Source organism: Alosa sapidissima, chromosome 13 (genome assembly GCF_018492685.1).
Source record: "Alosa sapidissima isolate fAloSap1 chromosome 13, fAloSap1.pri, whole genome shotgun sequence".
NCBI lineage: Eukaryota > Metazoa > Chordata > Actinopteri > Clupeiformes > Clupeidae > Alosa > Alosa sapidissima.
The window spans coordinates 34600867-34618375 of NC_055969.1; the positions used below are offsets into that span (position 1 = coordinate 34600867).

At 45.1% G+C, this 17509-nt stretch overlaps 1 protein-coding gene and 1 long non-coding RNA gene across 3 annotated transcripts; one reads left to right on the plus strand and one right to left on the minus strand.

The window, feature by feature from the left end:
* The first annotated feature begins 1354 nt into the window (after positions 1–1354).
* ak1 (adenylate kinase 1) lies at positions 1355–15777 on the plus strand. 2 transcript variants are annotated; one of them, XM_042060640.1, is made up of 7 exons: positions 1355–1467; positions 8845–8871; positions 9914–9949; positions 10398–10561; positions 12693–12809; positions 13997–14188; positions 15145–15777. In XM_042060640.1, exons 2-7 carry the CDS (start codon positions 8865–8867, stop codon positions 15211–15213), a joined length of 585 nt encoding a protein of 194 aa, XP_041916574.1. In that variant the 5' UTR covers positions 1355–1467; positions 8845–8864; the 3' UTR covers positions 15214–15777. The 2 variants fall into 2 exon arrangements, with proteins under 2 accessions (XP_041916574.1, XP_041916573.1); XM_042060639.1 differs by lacking the exons at positions 1355–1467; positions 8845–8871 and adding an exon at positions 9630–9746.
* LOC121681026 lies at positions 7874–9564 on the minus strand. The gene is made up of 4 exons (XR_006021925.1): positions 9445–9564; positions 8914–9040; positions 8706–8765; positions 7874–8242 (listed from the first exon to the last, which is right to left on the minus strand). It is a non-coding gene; the product is annotated as an uncharacterized LOC121681026 (long non-coding RNA).
* Positions 15778–17509: the final 1732 nt, after the last annotated feature.

Here is a 17509-nt window from a genome sequence, read left to right on the forward strand (position 1 = left end):
AAACAGGTGTGGTGTTTGGTTTGTCTGAGGCAGGCTTGGACTCATGCCACTGAACATGTTCATCAAGTTATTTTCCCTTTCATTCTCTCTCTCTCTCTCTATCTCTCTTCCACTCTCTCTATCTCTCTCTCTGTTTTCCCTCTCCTCCTCCTTACCACCATTGTGTAAGAGCAGGACTAATTTCACCAAACATGTTAGTCAACAGTTTTCTGTTCTGCATACTGATTTGTTTATGCTGTATGTATGTTTACCTATAAGAGTTTGTAATACCAACTTGCAATCCCAACATTCTATAACATCACAATGCTTTATGAGATCGTTATGGGAGGAGTCTGTTACTGCAGTCTGAGATCAAGACATTAGTCCTTATAAGGCTGTAGACAGAATGCGGATGAACATGGAACAAGAATCAACACACACACACACACACAGACACACACACACAGACACACACACACACACACACTCACACACATACACTCTCTCACACACACACACACACGCACACACAGGAACAACAATATCAACAACACTGCAGCACTTCTGCACTCTCCTCGACCCTCAATGTGCAGTAGCAGTATCCTCTGACATGTGCCTCTCCCTCTCCCTCCCTCCCTCCCCTCCTCATTCCTCCTCTCCTCTCCTCTCTACTCCCCTCCTCATTCTTCCTCCTCTCCTCTCCTCTCTACTCCCCTCCTCATTCCTCCTCTCCTCCCTCTCTACTCCCCTCCTCATTCCTCCTCTCCTCCCTCTCTACTCCCCTCCTCATTCTTCCTCCTCTCCTCCCTCTCTACTCCCCTCCTCATTATTCCTCCTCTCCTCTCCTCTCTCTCCACTCCTCATTCTTCCTCCTCTCCTCTCCTCTCCCTCTGATCCTTCCCTGTCTGACCCTCCCATCTTCATGTAGCCTAGCGTCAGACAGAGCAGTGGGCAGTGGGCAGTGGGCTGGACCACAGCACAGTACAGCACAGCTCTCTGTTCTCCTATCAGGCTGCTGATCCTGCTCACGTCAGTCACCCCCCCTCCTCTCTCCACTCCCACACACACACACACACACCCCTCCTCCTTTCTCTTGTCCTCTTGCTCTCTCCATCTCCCTCTCTCTCTCTCTCTTCCCCCCTCCTCTCTCCACTCCCACACACACACACACACACCCCTCCTCCTTTCTCTTGTCCTCTTGCTCTCTCCATCTCCCTCTCTCTCTCTCTCTTCCCCCCTCCTCTCTCCACTCCCACACACACACACACACACACCCCTCCTCCTCCTGTTGCCTCTCTTCCTCTCTCAACTCTCCCTCCCTCCCTTGCTCTCTCCCTCTTCCCAGAATGCACTGCGGGCTGAGCTGCCTTAGCGTCTATATAAAGCAGTGGAGGGGCGGGGGGAGGCTGCCGTGCAGCAGGGACACTTAGACAAGAGAGCAGCCAGCAGAGCCTCACTGGACAGCCCTCAGCGTTCACACAGAGAGAGGTCAGTACGCAGGACACACACACACGCACACACACACAGAACGGGACAGGGGAAGGAAACACAGGGGGGGAAGGCATAAACAGAGAGAGAGAGAGAGGGAGAGAGAGAAAAAGGGAGAGAGAGAGAGAGTGCCTACTCCACTGACGCGCAGAACTGTGTGTGTGTGTCCGTGTGTGTGTGCACTTTATGTGCCTACTCCACTGACGCGCTCTGAGTGCTCTACAGTAGAGAGGTATTCAAACACTGTCGCGCTACAGGAGCTGTCAGAACTGGTGTGTGTGTGTGTGTGTGTACTGTAAGCTTAAAGGACGGTGGGTAACTCTACTACAGGAGCTGTCAGAACTGGTGTGTATGTGTGTGTGTGTGTCTGTACTGTAAGCTTAAAGGACGGTGGGTAACTCTACTACAGGGGTCACTGGCTGTGTCAAGCATGTAGTGTGTAGAGAAATGCTCGTGCAGTTGCACAACATGGAGACACGAATGAGCATGACCGGCACCTCCTCCTGTCGTTACCTCCACGCCACACACACATCACACACACCTCCACACTGACGGACTGTAGCACTGGAGAATGGATCATGTGCATTCTGGGGAGAAGACGCTTCAAGTGCTCGTTCCAAACGCGTCTTCGCTCAGAGGCAACTGATGTGTCCTCTGCTGTCCGTGGAGTCACACACACACACACATTCACTGAGGGAACACCATGTTCACACATCTCCATGGCTACAGGGCTGGAACAAGGCTCCACATGCTCTTCATGCCATCAAGCCCTCCAGCAGGACACAGCCCAGAAGACAAACTAGCAGCTCACACACTCCCCAAGACTTTTACAGGCAGCCTCCTCCACACACACACACACACACACACACACTCCTGTGGTAAACACTGCAGCTAAAGCTGCTCGGCTGCATGTTCTCGTTTGACGTCAGATGGATCCCCTCTTCTGGCCTTAAAGGGACAGTGCTCCATTTTGATCACGGTGCTGTAGAATGAGAGGGCCACTCCAGGTGACGTGAATGTGGATTAGATGCCTAAACTCATTACAGAGTGCGGGCCACACAATGCAAGCATTCATGTGTTTTTGCTTTCTCTCTATAAAAGGGGCACGGCAGAGTGGGGTGATGTTTACTGTGGACCGCCTTGGCTGTGCTGTTGCCAAACGTGGCCAAAGTGTAATGGAACAGCTGCTATGGGGAGAACATCTTTTTTTAGGTTCAGAGCTGCAGTGTGTGTGTGTGTATGTGAGTGAGAGAGAGAAAGAGAGAGAGAGGGAGATATGAGAGAGAGAGAGAGAGAGAGAGAGAGAGAGAGAGAGAGAGGGAGAAATGAGAGAGAGAGAGAGAGAGAGAGAGAGAGAGAGAGAGAGAGGGAGAAATGAGAGAGAGAGAGAGAGAGAGAGTTAAATATCATTAAACTTAAGCCTGGTTACAATGTGAGGGTTCCTCAGTGGATAGCACTAGTGGCACAAGACCTGTAAAATGTCTAGGCTGATCCATGTCCCACACATAATGACAAATTGGTCAGTAATTTCAGTTAATTGATTTTCCAACCCATGAGAGCAGAGTTTCTGCCTTTGGTGTGGTGGATATTCTGTGGCCGCTATGACACGGCCTTATAAAAGACACAGGCTAACTGGTCAGTTGTAACGAGTGTTGTAAATGACTGGATATAGTTATGTAGTTTTTATCACTAATGACAAACCTCAGATTTAGTATGTAAATGGTGAACTTGTTACTGTACAGGCTGTAGTCATGGGTAGCATGCCATCAGCACCAAATGAGCACATGGAGTAGGTGCTTTCTATGACATTAAAATGCCAGATCTATGTGTGTGTGTGTGTGTCTGTGTGTGTGTGTGTGTGTGTGTGTGTGTGTGTTGGGAACATGTGATTAGCGGCTATCAGCACTAAATGACCATTTATATGTGCACCATGGAGCAGGTGCTTTCTATGACATTATAATGCCATGTTGTAAACATGTGATTTTGTGCATATCCAGCACTGTCATCGATCCCTGTGCATGTGACTGCATTTAGGCATGAAACCTGTTGGCTTGTTGGGCGTTGCCCTTCTAGTTTGGAAAGGCTTTTAATAGTCAGTTTAAGACAGCCCTGTAGGCTACCTCCTTAGACCCTCCTCCAGTTTCACACCGCAAAAATCATCTTCACTTCTGCAACCAACACAAGTGACAGAAAACGCAGATGCCTGCCCATGTGACACTTGCTGCCCTAACCCTAGATGATACTTGCTGTCCTAACTAGGGTTGCCAAATGTTCCGTAAAATACGGAATCGTCCCGTATTTGAAAGGAAATAGATGCGTTCTGTATTGAACTGATACGGTTCAAATCAGTGCATATCCATGACAGATCAGTATAATAAGACTATGAACGTAGAATGCACGATTCATATGAGATAAAAGGAAAATCTTGCTGCTGTCATTTATCCCTCTCGGTTTGTCTGTCATCACTATCCCAACAGAGAACACACTTTTCGTTTGAGCCGCTGTGAGTCACGTAGGCCTATATTGCAACCCTATATTACGCTAATAGTAGCGTGAGATGACATGTCTTGCTCAGAGTTTTACAGTGCACCTGTGCAAGATAGACAACTAAGCTAGCCTACTTGCTGCTGAGACAGAAAAAAGCCAGAGATAATAAGGCTTCACCAAATTCAGAGATGTGCTTCTGAGGCTGCTTGTGGTGTTCACAAGATATTTTTTTCTGTGATATCTGCCAGTTCAGTTTTATACATTTCAGAGTTCAGAGAGTGTGGTTTGAGTAGAGTATAGACTACAAACAGTTATTTCTTTATTAATTGTTTTGGCATCGAAATGATTCTTGTTTTGCACCGGTCAGCAAATGAACAGGCTAGTAGAAAATGAGCAGACTAGCAGGATAACCGGCTAATTCAATACGGAGCCCAGGAGGAGTCATTGCAAGAACGTTTTTTTAGTATATCGTGAGAATGTGCGCTCATTTGACCAACTTGTGCACTCGTTTTACTCAATTATGATCTCATTTCACTAGATTGTGCATTGAATATGCGCTCATTTGACCAACTTGTGCACTCGTTTTACTCAATTATGATCTCATTTCACTAGATTGTGCATTGAATATGCGCTCATTTGACCAACTTGTGCACTCGTTTTACTCAATTATGATCTCATTTCACTAGATTGTGCATTGAATATGCGCTCATTTGACCAACTTGTGCACTCGTTTTACTCAATTATGATCTCATTTCACTAGATTGTGCATTGAATATGCACTCATTTTAGTAAATAGTGCACTTGTTTTAGTGCGTTCATTTGACACAAACCTATATCAATACCAACCAACCCCCCCCCCCCCCCACACACACACACACACACATACACTGACACTAAAAGATACATAGAACTAGACTTACTGACACCAACAGACACCAACAACCAGTGTTACTGACACTAGCAAACACATAGAACCGGAGTTGCTGACACTTACACTTAGCGTTATGAACTCTACATAAATCATAAGATGTACCATGCAGTAGCACATGTTTAATAACAGTTATGTAAAGGCCATGTGTATAGCACATTACAGCCTCTTGGCACACACATGGGCTCACTGCCACTGGGGCTGATGGGCTCCTGGGTACTCACTGCCACTGGGGCTGATGGGCTCCTGGGTACTCACTGCCACTGGGGCTGATGGGTATACGGGGGCAGATGGGTATACGGGGGCAGATGGGCATACGGGGGCATGTTGAGATGCTACAGAGGGCACCATAATAGGCCAGAGAGATGCACCTCAGAGAGAGAGAGAGACAGATAGAGAGAGATAGAGAGAGAAAGAGAGAGAGAGAGAGATAGAGAGAGAGAGACAGATAGAGACAGAGAGAGAGAGAGAGCAGTGCTGAATCAGGGATCAGGTGTCTGTGTGACATTTACAGCGACCCCGGGGTTCAGTGCCTGAGACTCACGCGCTGCCATTGAGATGGGGGGGGGGCAAGCCCCACTACCAGGGTGGGATCGAGGCCGCTGGCCAGGGTCGGGTGTAACCTGAGCTCCGTGGGCTCTTTTCCCATCATACACCTCACAGATAGAACTACAGAATACAGGACTGAGACATTAGAGGCAGTACATACTCACATGACTGAGACATTAGAGGCAGTACACAGGACTGAGCCATTAGAGGCAGTACATACTCACATGACTGAGACATTAAAGACAGTACATACTCACAGGACTGAGACATTAGAGGCAGTACATACTCACATGACTGAGACATTAGAGGCAGTACACAGGACTGAGACATTAGAGGCAGTACATACTCACATGACTGAGACATTAGAGGCAGTACACAGGACTGAGACATTAGAGGCAGTACATACTCACATGACTGAGACATTAGAGGCAGTACACAGGACTGAGACATTAGAGGCAGTACATACTCACAGGACTGAGACATTAGAGGCAGTACATACTCACATGACTGAGACATTAGAGGCAGTACACAGGACAAAGACATTAGAGGCAGTACATACTCACATGACTGAGACATTAGAAACAGTACATACTCACAGGCAGAAAAGGTACTGGAGTCAAGAGTCTCTCATCCACTCATGTCCAGGCAGAGAGAACTCCAAGACGACCCATAAAGTCCGAGAGGAAAATGCATAATCTTCTGTGTTTATGCTTTATTGTTATTATTCAGTACAAACACTTATAAAGAATCAAGATTCTGACAGAGATGTCTATCAGGAAACTTACAGAACTGAGGGAGGAATACATTACAAACCCAAAACCACAACTAGTCGCCACTAGAACCCAAAAACACAACTACCCACCACTAGAACCCAAAAGCACAACTACTAGCTACTGGAACCCAAAAGCACTACTCTCCACTAGAACCCAAAAGCACAACTACCCTCACAACTACTCACCATTAGAACCCAAAAGCACAACTACTCACCACTAGAACCCAAAAGCACTACTCTCCACTAGAACCCAAAAGCACAACTACTCGCCACTAGATGTTGATTCAGTGTGATTCAGTGTGGCTGTTTTCTGCTTATTATTTTGATCCATTCCTATTCTGGAATGCAAGTTCTTCTCCTCTTTTAAAATTGTAGATGTTCTATTCATTTGAGGACAGGAGAGGAGATTCCACTGGTCCCTGTTCAGATAGGGCACATTTGGGATGCATTTGAACCAGAAAGACTGACCACTTGCTTTTTGATTCCGTTTGTGTATTACTATGGCTTGTGTCCATCCCTAAAAAAATCATTTCACTGCCCTGTTGTATGGAAACGGGGGGTTTGTGTTTCAGTTTCGTTTTCTGTGTAAAGGGCAGGGGATTTCCACTTCAGCGTAATGTACGAAAAGCTCAGGCTGGATCAGGATGTGGTGTAATCTGTGCTGCATAATAGCAAGGTCCTGCACCAGATTTCAACTTGAAACCTCAACATGGGAGGTGGGCACACTAGCAAGGAAGCTGCAAACAATGGAAGCTGGAGTCTGTCATTAGGGCATATCCACTGGCTAGTTACAATAGCAAGAACCCGTTTTCAAAGTGTCCCAACCCAAATGAAACAGGCCACAGTGGACTGTGTTAATAAAGGTCACAGGGAATTCTACAGCACCAGACACGACACCAGAATTCTACAGCACCAGAAACGATTTGTGAAAAACACCTTGTCACACTGGTCCATACATATCCAATAGCCATTAAACAAACAAACAAAAACACTATTCTCACACAGGCGTTTATAGCCAGCAGTGTGCCCTATCCTTTATAAGAATGAACCGTCCACTCCCAGAGGCCATTTGACTCACATGTTTACACAGGGTCGTTGCAGGATGGAGTGCGGGCAGGGACCAGGGTTGCCTAGTGAGACCAGGTCTGGCTCTTCCTGTTGGACTGTTTGACTTTGGCGGTCTGGCGTTAGCCAGGGGCAGAGCCTTGCAGCGCTGGCATGTGTGTGCGGCCGGGCGTGGCCAGTAGGCAGCTAGCCGAGCTCTTACCCGTCTCCCACACCACAGAGAAGCCATGGGCACACACTGGAGCAGTAGCCGTCTGCCCACGCCACCCTGGCCCGCCCACACAGCGTCATTCTGCTGCTGCATCCTCCTTCTCTATTTGAGCCCATAAGGGACAAGACCACACATGTGAGCTACACTGGCAAACACAAGTACAGGGAACAGCCATGTGCAACCACAACAAAGTCTTTTCTGTACAATGAAGCGCTATTTCAGAGGATTAGACCTCCACTGCAGAGTCTACTAGGGTGGTACAGGTCTACAAACACAGACAAAGACACAGGGAGAACGAGAGAGCTGAGGTTTCCCTTTCTGTTTCATTATTACATTTCCCATTATGATACAGTGGACAATGTTTGTGTTGCTAGGATAAACAGGATATCTCTCTCTCTCTCTCTCCCTCTGTGTGTGTGTGTGAGGGCTTTCTTATCTCTATGATATTTTAATGGAATTCCAACTGAAGCAAGCATGAGAGCTCTTAAGAGAGCCCTTAAGCCAGTGACTCAGTCTAGGCACAGTGCTAAGCACCCATATTTACTGTCATCACAGCTTCGCATGGGGACCAGCTGAGAGGTCCGTTCTGGTAGCTACAGTGTTTTAAAGGTTCAGTCCATGATTCTAGCTCCATACAAAATTGCTGCTCTCTCCTGGGTCTGCGCTGTAAGGGGTGCGTGTGCCCATGCGCTCTCTCCTGGGTCTGTAAGGGCCCATGCGCTCTCTCCTGGGTCTGTAAGGGCCCATGTGCTCTCTCCTGGGTCTGTAAAAACAAACAAAGCAGCTCAAATGGGATGGGAAACAAAAAAGTGGCTAAAACCAAGTTCTGCACTATTCTGTTGCTCTGTCCAAGTTCTGCACTATTCTGTCCAAGTTCTGCACTATTCTGTTGCTCTGTCCAAGTTCTGCACTATTCTGTCCAAGTTCTGCACTATTCTGTTGCTTCTAGAGCACAGGAGGGAGAGATGCAATTTGATTGGTTGTTCAACTCAAATATCAACACAACGTATAATGTGTAATGTGTGGTCATATTCTGATGCAGTAATCCAACGTCACAGACTGCATGTATAATGTGTGGTCATATTCTGATGCGGTAATCCAACACCAGACCGCTGGACAGAACAGCTGCTGCTGAGTCCAACACATGCAGGTGTGGAAAAATATCGATATAGCAACCTCCGAACCCCACACAGGTCAGGTATATGTTTTTCAGCATATATACATACCCTCTGCTGCACCCCCGGGCAGATAGGATTTGTATAGTGGACGCATGTCACCCCTGCACCCTGGGCAGATGGGATTTGCATAGTGTATTTGTATTTATTTTATAGTATAAATAACTCTCTTTCTCTCTTTATATTGCAGATTATCCATAACAGATCATCATGACAGGTAAATAATCCACTTTTTGTGTTGACCACAATTAAAGGGTACCTGTGTAATTTTCTGCACTGGTAGTAAACAGCCCACAGCAGTCTATAATGTCAGTAAGAGCAGTGTCAGTAAGGACAAGTTCTCTCTCAGTGCTCTTTCTGGCCAAGGGAGTGTCAGCTGATCTTATCTGTTAGAACAGGGGAAGGGGAGGGACAAGATCACGTTACCAGTATACCGGTACAAGGTCTTGGTTAAGTCTATACTGCCCTCATGTGGTTCACTTGCTGAACTGCAACAACATGCATATTGCTACAGTATAAAATACTGTGCAGTCATAAGACAGCAAGGAGCCTTAAAACGTAACAACTCTTAGATTAGAGTCTAAAATAAGAACAAACAGATTCAATGCTGGTAGCGTAGCACAGAATTTTCACGTTTTAAATCCATCCCAGGCACTGGTCAAACATGGATTTAAATCCTAAATCCCTTCACACTTAATGATTACATACGATTAGCAAATAAGTGTTTATGTACATATAAAAATGAAATTGTATTATTATTATTATTATTATTATTATTATTATTACTAACCACACATTTGCACTATCTGAACTGCAAGTCTCACTGTTCTCAACCAGAGAGGGTTGAAGCGGAGTAATCAAGGATCTTCGTCTCAACTTAGCATGTAAAAGAAGCAGTTCATCCAGGAAGCCCAAAAACATTGTTGTGTAACGCTCTAGAATCTTTGGTAGTTAGCAACTGTTGCCATGGCACCGGAATACTTTTTGAACTGGTGAAAAGAGTTAGCCTCTACAACAGATAAACAGCCTAGAAAATGGGAAGTCCTTGTTCGAAGAACATATCAGTGTCTTCTTTAGAATCGTCCCAAAAAGGTAGAGAGCAAAGAAATGTAGACTTTATTCACTAAACTTACAACTGAAGCAGGTTATACAATATAGGCCTACACCAGGTGGGGTGACAACTTTGATGTTTTGTAGCCTAGCCTACTAGGGAACATTTCTAACTATCTTGGATTGTCACTGTGTTCTTTCCCACTCAGACAAAATCAAGGGAAAGAAGATCATCTTCGTTGTGGGTGAGTCTGCATTCTTTGAGTGCTGAAATCCGTCTGACCCCATCAAGTGTCATATTAGGATTATATATTTTCTAGAAGCAGGGTTCATTTAGCCCTGTAGGCTAAGCCTAGGCCTACACATTAATGAACTACAGTACATGTTGTTTAAAATAAATGCAAGCCTACTAGGACTAAAGCCTGTATTTGTGTGTCTATGTGTGTGTCTATGTGTGTGTGTGTGTGTGTGTGTGTGTGTGTGTGTGTCTATGTGTGTGTGTGTGTGTGTGTGTGTGTGTGTATGTCTATGTGTGTATGTGTGTGTGTGTGTGTGTGTGTATGCATGTGTGTGTGTGTGTATGTCTATATGTGTGTGTGTGTGTGTGTGTATGTCTATATGTGTGTGTGTGTGTGTGTGTGTGTGTGTGTGTGTGTGTGTGTGTGTGTGCGCACGCGCGTGTGTCCTCCGCAGGTGGTCCCGGCTCTGGTAAGGGCACCCAGTGTGAGAAGATGGTGGCTAAGTACGGCTACACTCACCTGTCCTCAGGAGATCTGCTCCGTGCCGAGGTGGCCTCCGGCTCCGACAGGGGCAAGAACCTCCAGGCCATCATGCAGAAGGGAGAGCTGGTGCCTCTGGTGAGTGTGTGGGGACATGGGCAGTGGTGGGGTAGGGGTAGAGGGGCAAGAACATGGGCAGTGGTGGGGTAGGGGTAGTGGGGCAAGAACATGGGCAGTGGTGGGGTAGGGGTAGTGGGGCAAGAACATGGGCGGTGGTGGGGTAGTGGGGCAAGAACATGGGCAGTGGTGGTTGTAGGGGTAGAGGGGCAAGACCCTCCAGGCCATCATGCAGGAGGGAGAACTGGTGCCTCTGGTGAGTGTGTGGGGACATGGGCGGTGGTGGGGTAGAGGGGCAAGAACATGGACATGGTGGGGTGGGGGTAGAGGGGCAAGACCCTGGGTGGTGGTGGGGTAGGGGTAGAGGGGCAAGAACATGGGTGGTGGTGGGGTGGGGGTAGAGGGGCAAGACCCTGGGTGGTGGTGGGGTAGGGGTGGTGGGGCAAGACCATCATGCAGGAGGGAGGACTGGTGCCTCTGGTGGGAACACGTGAGTGAGGAGGGGAACACATGGAATAGAGAGAGAGAGAGAGAGAGAGAGAGAGAGAGTTTGGAATAGATAGATAGATAGATAGATAGATAGATAGATAGATAGATAGATAGATAAATACAAAAATATTACTATTACCATTACATTAATACACAGGATTAGATGTTAAAATCCCTTGTGCCAAAATCCAAGGTAAAAACACATTCAGAAGCCCCTGCTCAAGTTTAACTTTAAAAAGCACACTACCCACAAATCCGCCAACAAATGGTCACAAACACAATACAAATGGCCCATCCAACAGCAGTATATAGTATGCGGCATGTCATTGGGGTTATCAAGTGGGCACCCTCATTCACTGATGTTTCTACACTAATATCTGTCTTATTTTACTTTATTTTTTTCTATTTATACAGTATGTTGCTTTTGCAATATTGTGTACACTGAATCAGTCAGTCAGTCAGTCAGTCAGTCATAATCTAACATCTAACTCTTGTGTTATTTACTTACATAGACATTCAACATATATCCTCTAACTCTGTGTTATTTACTTACATAGACATTCAACATCAATACTCTAACTCTGTGTTATTTTCTTAGATAGACATTCAACATCAATACTCAACCCTGTTATATTTTCTCATTAGACAATTGTATCTATAAATTTGAGTGAGGCTACGTTTATACGGTGACGATGAAAAGAGAAGACGCAGAAGTGGCGTCTCGTCTTCATTTTTTTATTCGCGTTTAGACGAGCATTCTCTGGGGGAAATCTTTGTTTATATGAAGACGCAAGAGTATGTGATATTCGATTGGATATGCATTCCAGACCGCTGGGTGGTGGTGTGATAGAACCCCGGTACGTCACGCGCAGACATTCTAATTTGACAGTTTAGCCAGAGAGGTAATCAAGGATCTTTGGTTTAGCCGTTTAGACGGAGACGCAACCCGGGTCGTCTTCAAAACTCTACACTCTGGAAGGAGTCTTCAGATTTTTGCGTCTTCAAGCCCTGATGGCGGGGTCGCTGTGTAAACGAAAGGCACTTATGATAAAATATTTTGTCGTCTTCCTTCGCAATCGTTCTCGTATAAACCGCCCCTGAGATAGATTAGATGCCATGCACTTTATGAAAGGAGTCCATTCCTTCTGGAAATGTCTTTTAATCGATGCCTTCATAGTTTACGTAAGGTGGTAACATTCATACATTGAGTAGTCTACATTGTGTCACACAGAGTTTGAGAGTTTTGAGCCCTTGTGTTATCATTTTCAAATAATCAAATGTATAGTTATGAATGAAGGTGTTAAGTGAGGTTGTATAGTTATGAATGAAGCTGTTTAGTGAGGGAGTATAGTTATGAATGAAGGTGTTAAGTGAGGTTGTATAGTTATGAATGAAGGTGTTTAGTGAGGGAATATAGTTAGTGAGGGAGTATAGTTATGAATGAAGGTGTTAAGTGAGGGAGTATAGTTATGAATGAAGGTGTTAAGTGAGGTTGTATAGTTATGAATGAAGGTGTTTAGTGAGGGAGTATAGTTATGAATGAAGGTGTTTAGTGAGGGAGTATAGTTATGAATGAAGGTGTTTAGTGAGGGAACTAGTGCCGGACTATCTCCTAAATCACTAATGTGCTAAATGTGCTAAATCACGCACATGTGTGTTTCAGGACACAGTTCTGGACATGATCCTGGACGCTATGGTTGCTAAGGCCGACACCTCCAAGGGCTACCTCATCGACGGCTACCCCCGTGAGGTCAAGCAGGGCGAGGAGTTCGAGAAGAAGGTAAGAGAGCGACAGAGCTCACGCAGGGAGTCTTATTAGTACAGTAGAGGGTGCAGCAGTAGAAATGGGGTGCAGTAGTAGAAATGGGGTGCAGTAGAAGAAATGGGGTGCAGCAGTAGAAATGGGTGCAGCAGTAGAAATGGGGTGCAGCAGTAGAAATGGGGTGCAGTAGAAATGGGGTGCAGCAGTAGAAATGGGGTGCAGTAGAAGAAATGGGGTGCAGCAGTAGAAATGGGGTGCAGCAGTAGAAATGGGGTGCAGTAGAAATGGGGTGCAGTATTGCGCTGGGCAGGGCTGGGACCATGTATATATATATATATATATATACTGTATATCTAGGGCTGGGACCATGTATATATATATATATATATATACTGTATATCTATACTGTATATCTAGGGCTGGGACCATGTATATATATATATATATATATACTGTATATCTATACTGTATATATATACTGTATATCTAGGGCTGGGACCATGTATATATATATATATACTGTATATCTATACTGTATATATATACTGTATATCTAGGGCTGGGACCATGTATATATATATATATATACTGTATATCTAGGGCTGGGACCATGTATATATATATATATATATATATATATATATATATATATACTGTATATCTATACTGCATATCTATACTGTATATCTAAGGCTGGGACCATGTATATATATATATATATACTGTATATCTAGGGCTGGGACCATGTATATACTGTATATCTATACTGTATATCTATACTGTATATCTATACTGCATATATATACTGTATATCTAGGGCTGGGACCATGTATATATATATATATATACTGTATATCTATACTGTATATCTAGGGCTGGGACCATGTATATATATATATACTGTATATCTAGGGCTGGGACCATGTATATACTGTATATCTATACTGTATATCTATACTGTATATCTATACTGCATATATATACGGTATATCTAGGGCTGGGACCATGTATATATATATATATACTGTATATCTAGGGCTGGGACCATGTATATCTATACTGTATATCTAGGGCTGGGACTTACTTCAGAGGAAGCCCCTATCTGGTCACCACAGGACTGGTCCACTGACTAGACTGGCACACTGTCACTGGCATCCTATTGACTGTGTGTGTGTGTGTGTGTGTGTGTGTGTGCACTACACTAGATTGGTGCTCCCAGCCTGCTGCTGTACGTTGATGCGTCCGGCGACACCATGGTCAAGAGGCTGATGAAGCGGGGCGAGACCAGTGGCAGGGCCGACGACAACGAGGAGACCATCAAGAAGCGCCTGGACCTTTACTACAAAGCTACGGAGCCCGTCATCGCCTTCTACGAGGGCCGTGGCATCGTCAGGAAGGTATGCCAACACCGACGAGATGCAGGAGTGCTCTATTGGTTACGGTGCTGCTGGGATGTACAGTATGTAGCCTACAAGTACTGTATAGCACACTAATTCATTAAAGGAAGGGTTATCACACTACTTATTCAAAGTTAATTTTGTTCTATGAAAACCTGCATAAGGGAACCAGAGATGTATGTATCTATACATTTTAGTTATTAAATGTTGTAGTGCATCATGAATGAAGTAATTGCAATACAATGTACAATGTATACAATTCAATTTCATAAAAAAAAACACACACAAAACATTAGTCATGAGACATGACTCAACATTCATACCAAACCATTTATGAATGTGGAAGACAGAACGATAACTTGTCAAAATAAAAGTCCAACAATCGCAAATGATATGATGTGACCTTTGCAGATGATTTCTCATCTTTTGCTACTGGGAATGTTCAACCGTTCCAGGTTACACAAATATGGGTCAGCTGAATGTAGGCTAGTTTACCTCCCAGTGTTAAACTCTGTGATTACTAATACGAATACGAAACTTGTATAGTATAGTGACATTCGATGTAGACTTTCATGAAATATTTACAAAGGCTGGAAAGATTAAATTAATGGTATCTTTTATAAAATATTGGAGCCAAATTTAAAAAAAATGCTGCTTTGTGATTGTTGGACTTTTATTTTGACAAGTTGTCGCTGTCGCTGTCGCTGTCATGTCTCATGAAACAGTCATGAATGCTTTATGTGCAGTTTATGACAGCTGCTATGAATGTGTAACCCATTAAGTAAAGTGTTACCCAAACCATTGATGCAAATTTGTAACTATTTTAAACTATGTTTAACAAAATAGTCATTGTATGTATTTTTTGGCTTCAGACTAAGTATAAAGTGCACCAGTGTGCTGCACAGGTGACTCAGCTGTTTGGACAGGCGGTCCTCAACTGTGTTCTCTCTCCACAGGTGAACTCCGAGCTCCCAGTGGACGAGGTCTTCGGACAGGTGTGCACAGCTATCGATGGTCTGAAGTAAACTGGACATGACTGGACGGACTGTTTTGGTCTTTTCCTTTGTATCCCCCTTTTCAATGTGTCCCCATCTTAACAACAACAACAACAACAACAACAACAACAACAACAACAACATCAACAAAAGCGCATCAACAAAGGACAGAAACTAAGAAAAGAAAGTGCCGAGTCATCCTGAGAGCCGGCTACTGCCTTAATCCAGTCTGCTCCACAGCCCCCCCCCCCCCCCCCACGCTCCGTCCATAAACCAGCAGGACAGGTCCCCCCCCCCCCCCCCCCCCCCACGCTCCGTCCATAAACCAGCAGGACAGGTCGCCCCCCCCCCCCCCCCGGTCATCACCACCATCACCACGTCTGTTTTTGTCTCTTGCGTTTAGGTGTTCTTCAGCTGAGTGTCCACCTGTCCACCCCCTGTGTGTGTGTGTGTGTGTGTGTGTGTGTGTGTGTGTGTGTGTGTGAGCGTGAGTGTGTGAGTGTGTCAAACACTGTCTCCTTTCATTGCGCTGATGGACCTGTGTCCTCCACTCTCATTAAAACACCTTCTTTCAGAAAGAAAAGAAAAACATCACAAACTTCTCTGTCATCTTCATTCATACCTGTTCTTCCACTCTGCATGTGTGTGTGTGTGTCTGTGTGTGTGTACAAGTGGTGTGTGTGTGTGTTGGTGTGTGCGTGTCTGTGTGTGTGTACAAGTGGTGTGTGTGTGTGTACAAGTGGTGTGTGTGTGTGTTGGTGTGTGTGTGTCTATGTGTGTGTACAAGTGGTGTGTGTGTGTGTATGTGCGTGTGCGCAAGGTCCAGTTCTGTGCCCGATGAGAAGCTGGTTGCAGTCAGATCAGGGCCCAGTCAGAACCCAACCAGAGGCTGCTCTGCTCCAAGAGACGCGGTGACGGCCAATAGACCGTCCACATGGCGTGTACATTCCCGCTGTATTCCGTTATTGCTGCGTCGCGTTTCATGTGAGCGTTCATAACAGCAACGTCTCTGATGCTGCACTTCTGCAGCCGGTCTGGCTATTAAAACGTCTCTGATGCTGCACTGCTGCAGCTAGTCTGGCTATTAAAACGTCTCTGATGCTGCACTTCTGCAGCCGGTCTGGCTATTAAAACGTCTCTTCACTGTCACTGGCTGGAAACACCTGTTGCTTGTTAAATAGGTGGCGTTCCTATTTCTAGCTGGCTCACATTTGCAGACGTGCGTGTCACACAGGCAGTAGGCACGCTCTGACCTGCTAACATGGGCGCAGAAATGACAACGGACAGGTAACGCAGACAGGTAATGCAGACAGGTAATGCAGACAGGTAACGCAGCTGCCCACCAGCTGCCTCACACTATTTTAACTGAGACCCCCTAAAATACTCAAATACTTCACACACACACACACACACACACACACACAGTTATACTATATAAATGGCCTGGCTTATCTGGCCTACTGCTTGAATACTAACTGATCTATGGTGTCAGAGCCACACAGCCACTGGGGACATTATGCTAAATCACAAGCTTCATGGTGCATGGCTCAGCACTCATTTAGCCAAGAGAAATCACGGGAAATGGTAGTAGTCATAACAACAGCTCAAATCATAAGACACATATATACACCCACCTACCATGTGTGTATACTTATGTGTATGTGTGTGTGTGTGTGTGTGGGAGTGTGTGAGAGAACAAAATGCATAGTGTGTGTACATACATAATCAAACACAAACACATAAAGCCCTGCAGCATATTTCAACATGGTTCCATATTCTTAGACAAGGTACTGTATGCATTATGCAAGCGAGCTGTACATGCGCGCTGCTTTGGAGCCGCAGTAATAGAACCAGCCATCATCACCTGTGATGACCTCCCATGCACAGTGTCATTGGATTCCTCATCTCACACACTGAGCCATGAGCAGGGGGTGGGGAGTGTGTGTGTACACACACAATCAAACACACACACATAAAGCCCTGGCAGCAGATTTCAACATGATTCTCATCTCACATACCAAGTGGAGAGAATGCTTTCTGCTTTGGACAGCTGAGTTTCCTCAAGCACTGTGTACTTGTCATCATGCTCATGCATCATTCATAACTACCAGCAGTAAATATAATCTATAAATATATGTACAATACATATTTAAAGTGTACCATGAAACAGATGTAACCTTATATAAAGTAAATAAACTCATATATTGTGGTATCTATACACAACACCCATCAATTTATCATTATTATTTTAAAGTATATTTTTAGGGCCTGATTTGCATTGCAAATAAAACAGTCGAGAGTTACAAGATAAAAGTGGGATAAATAG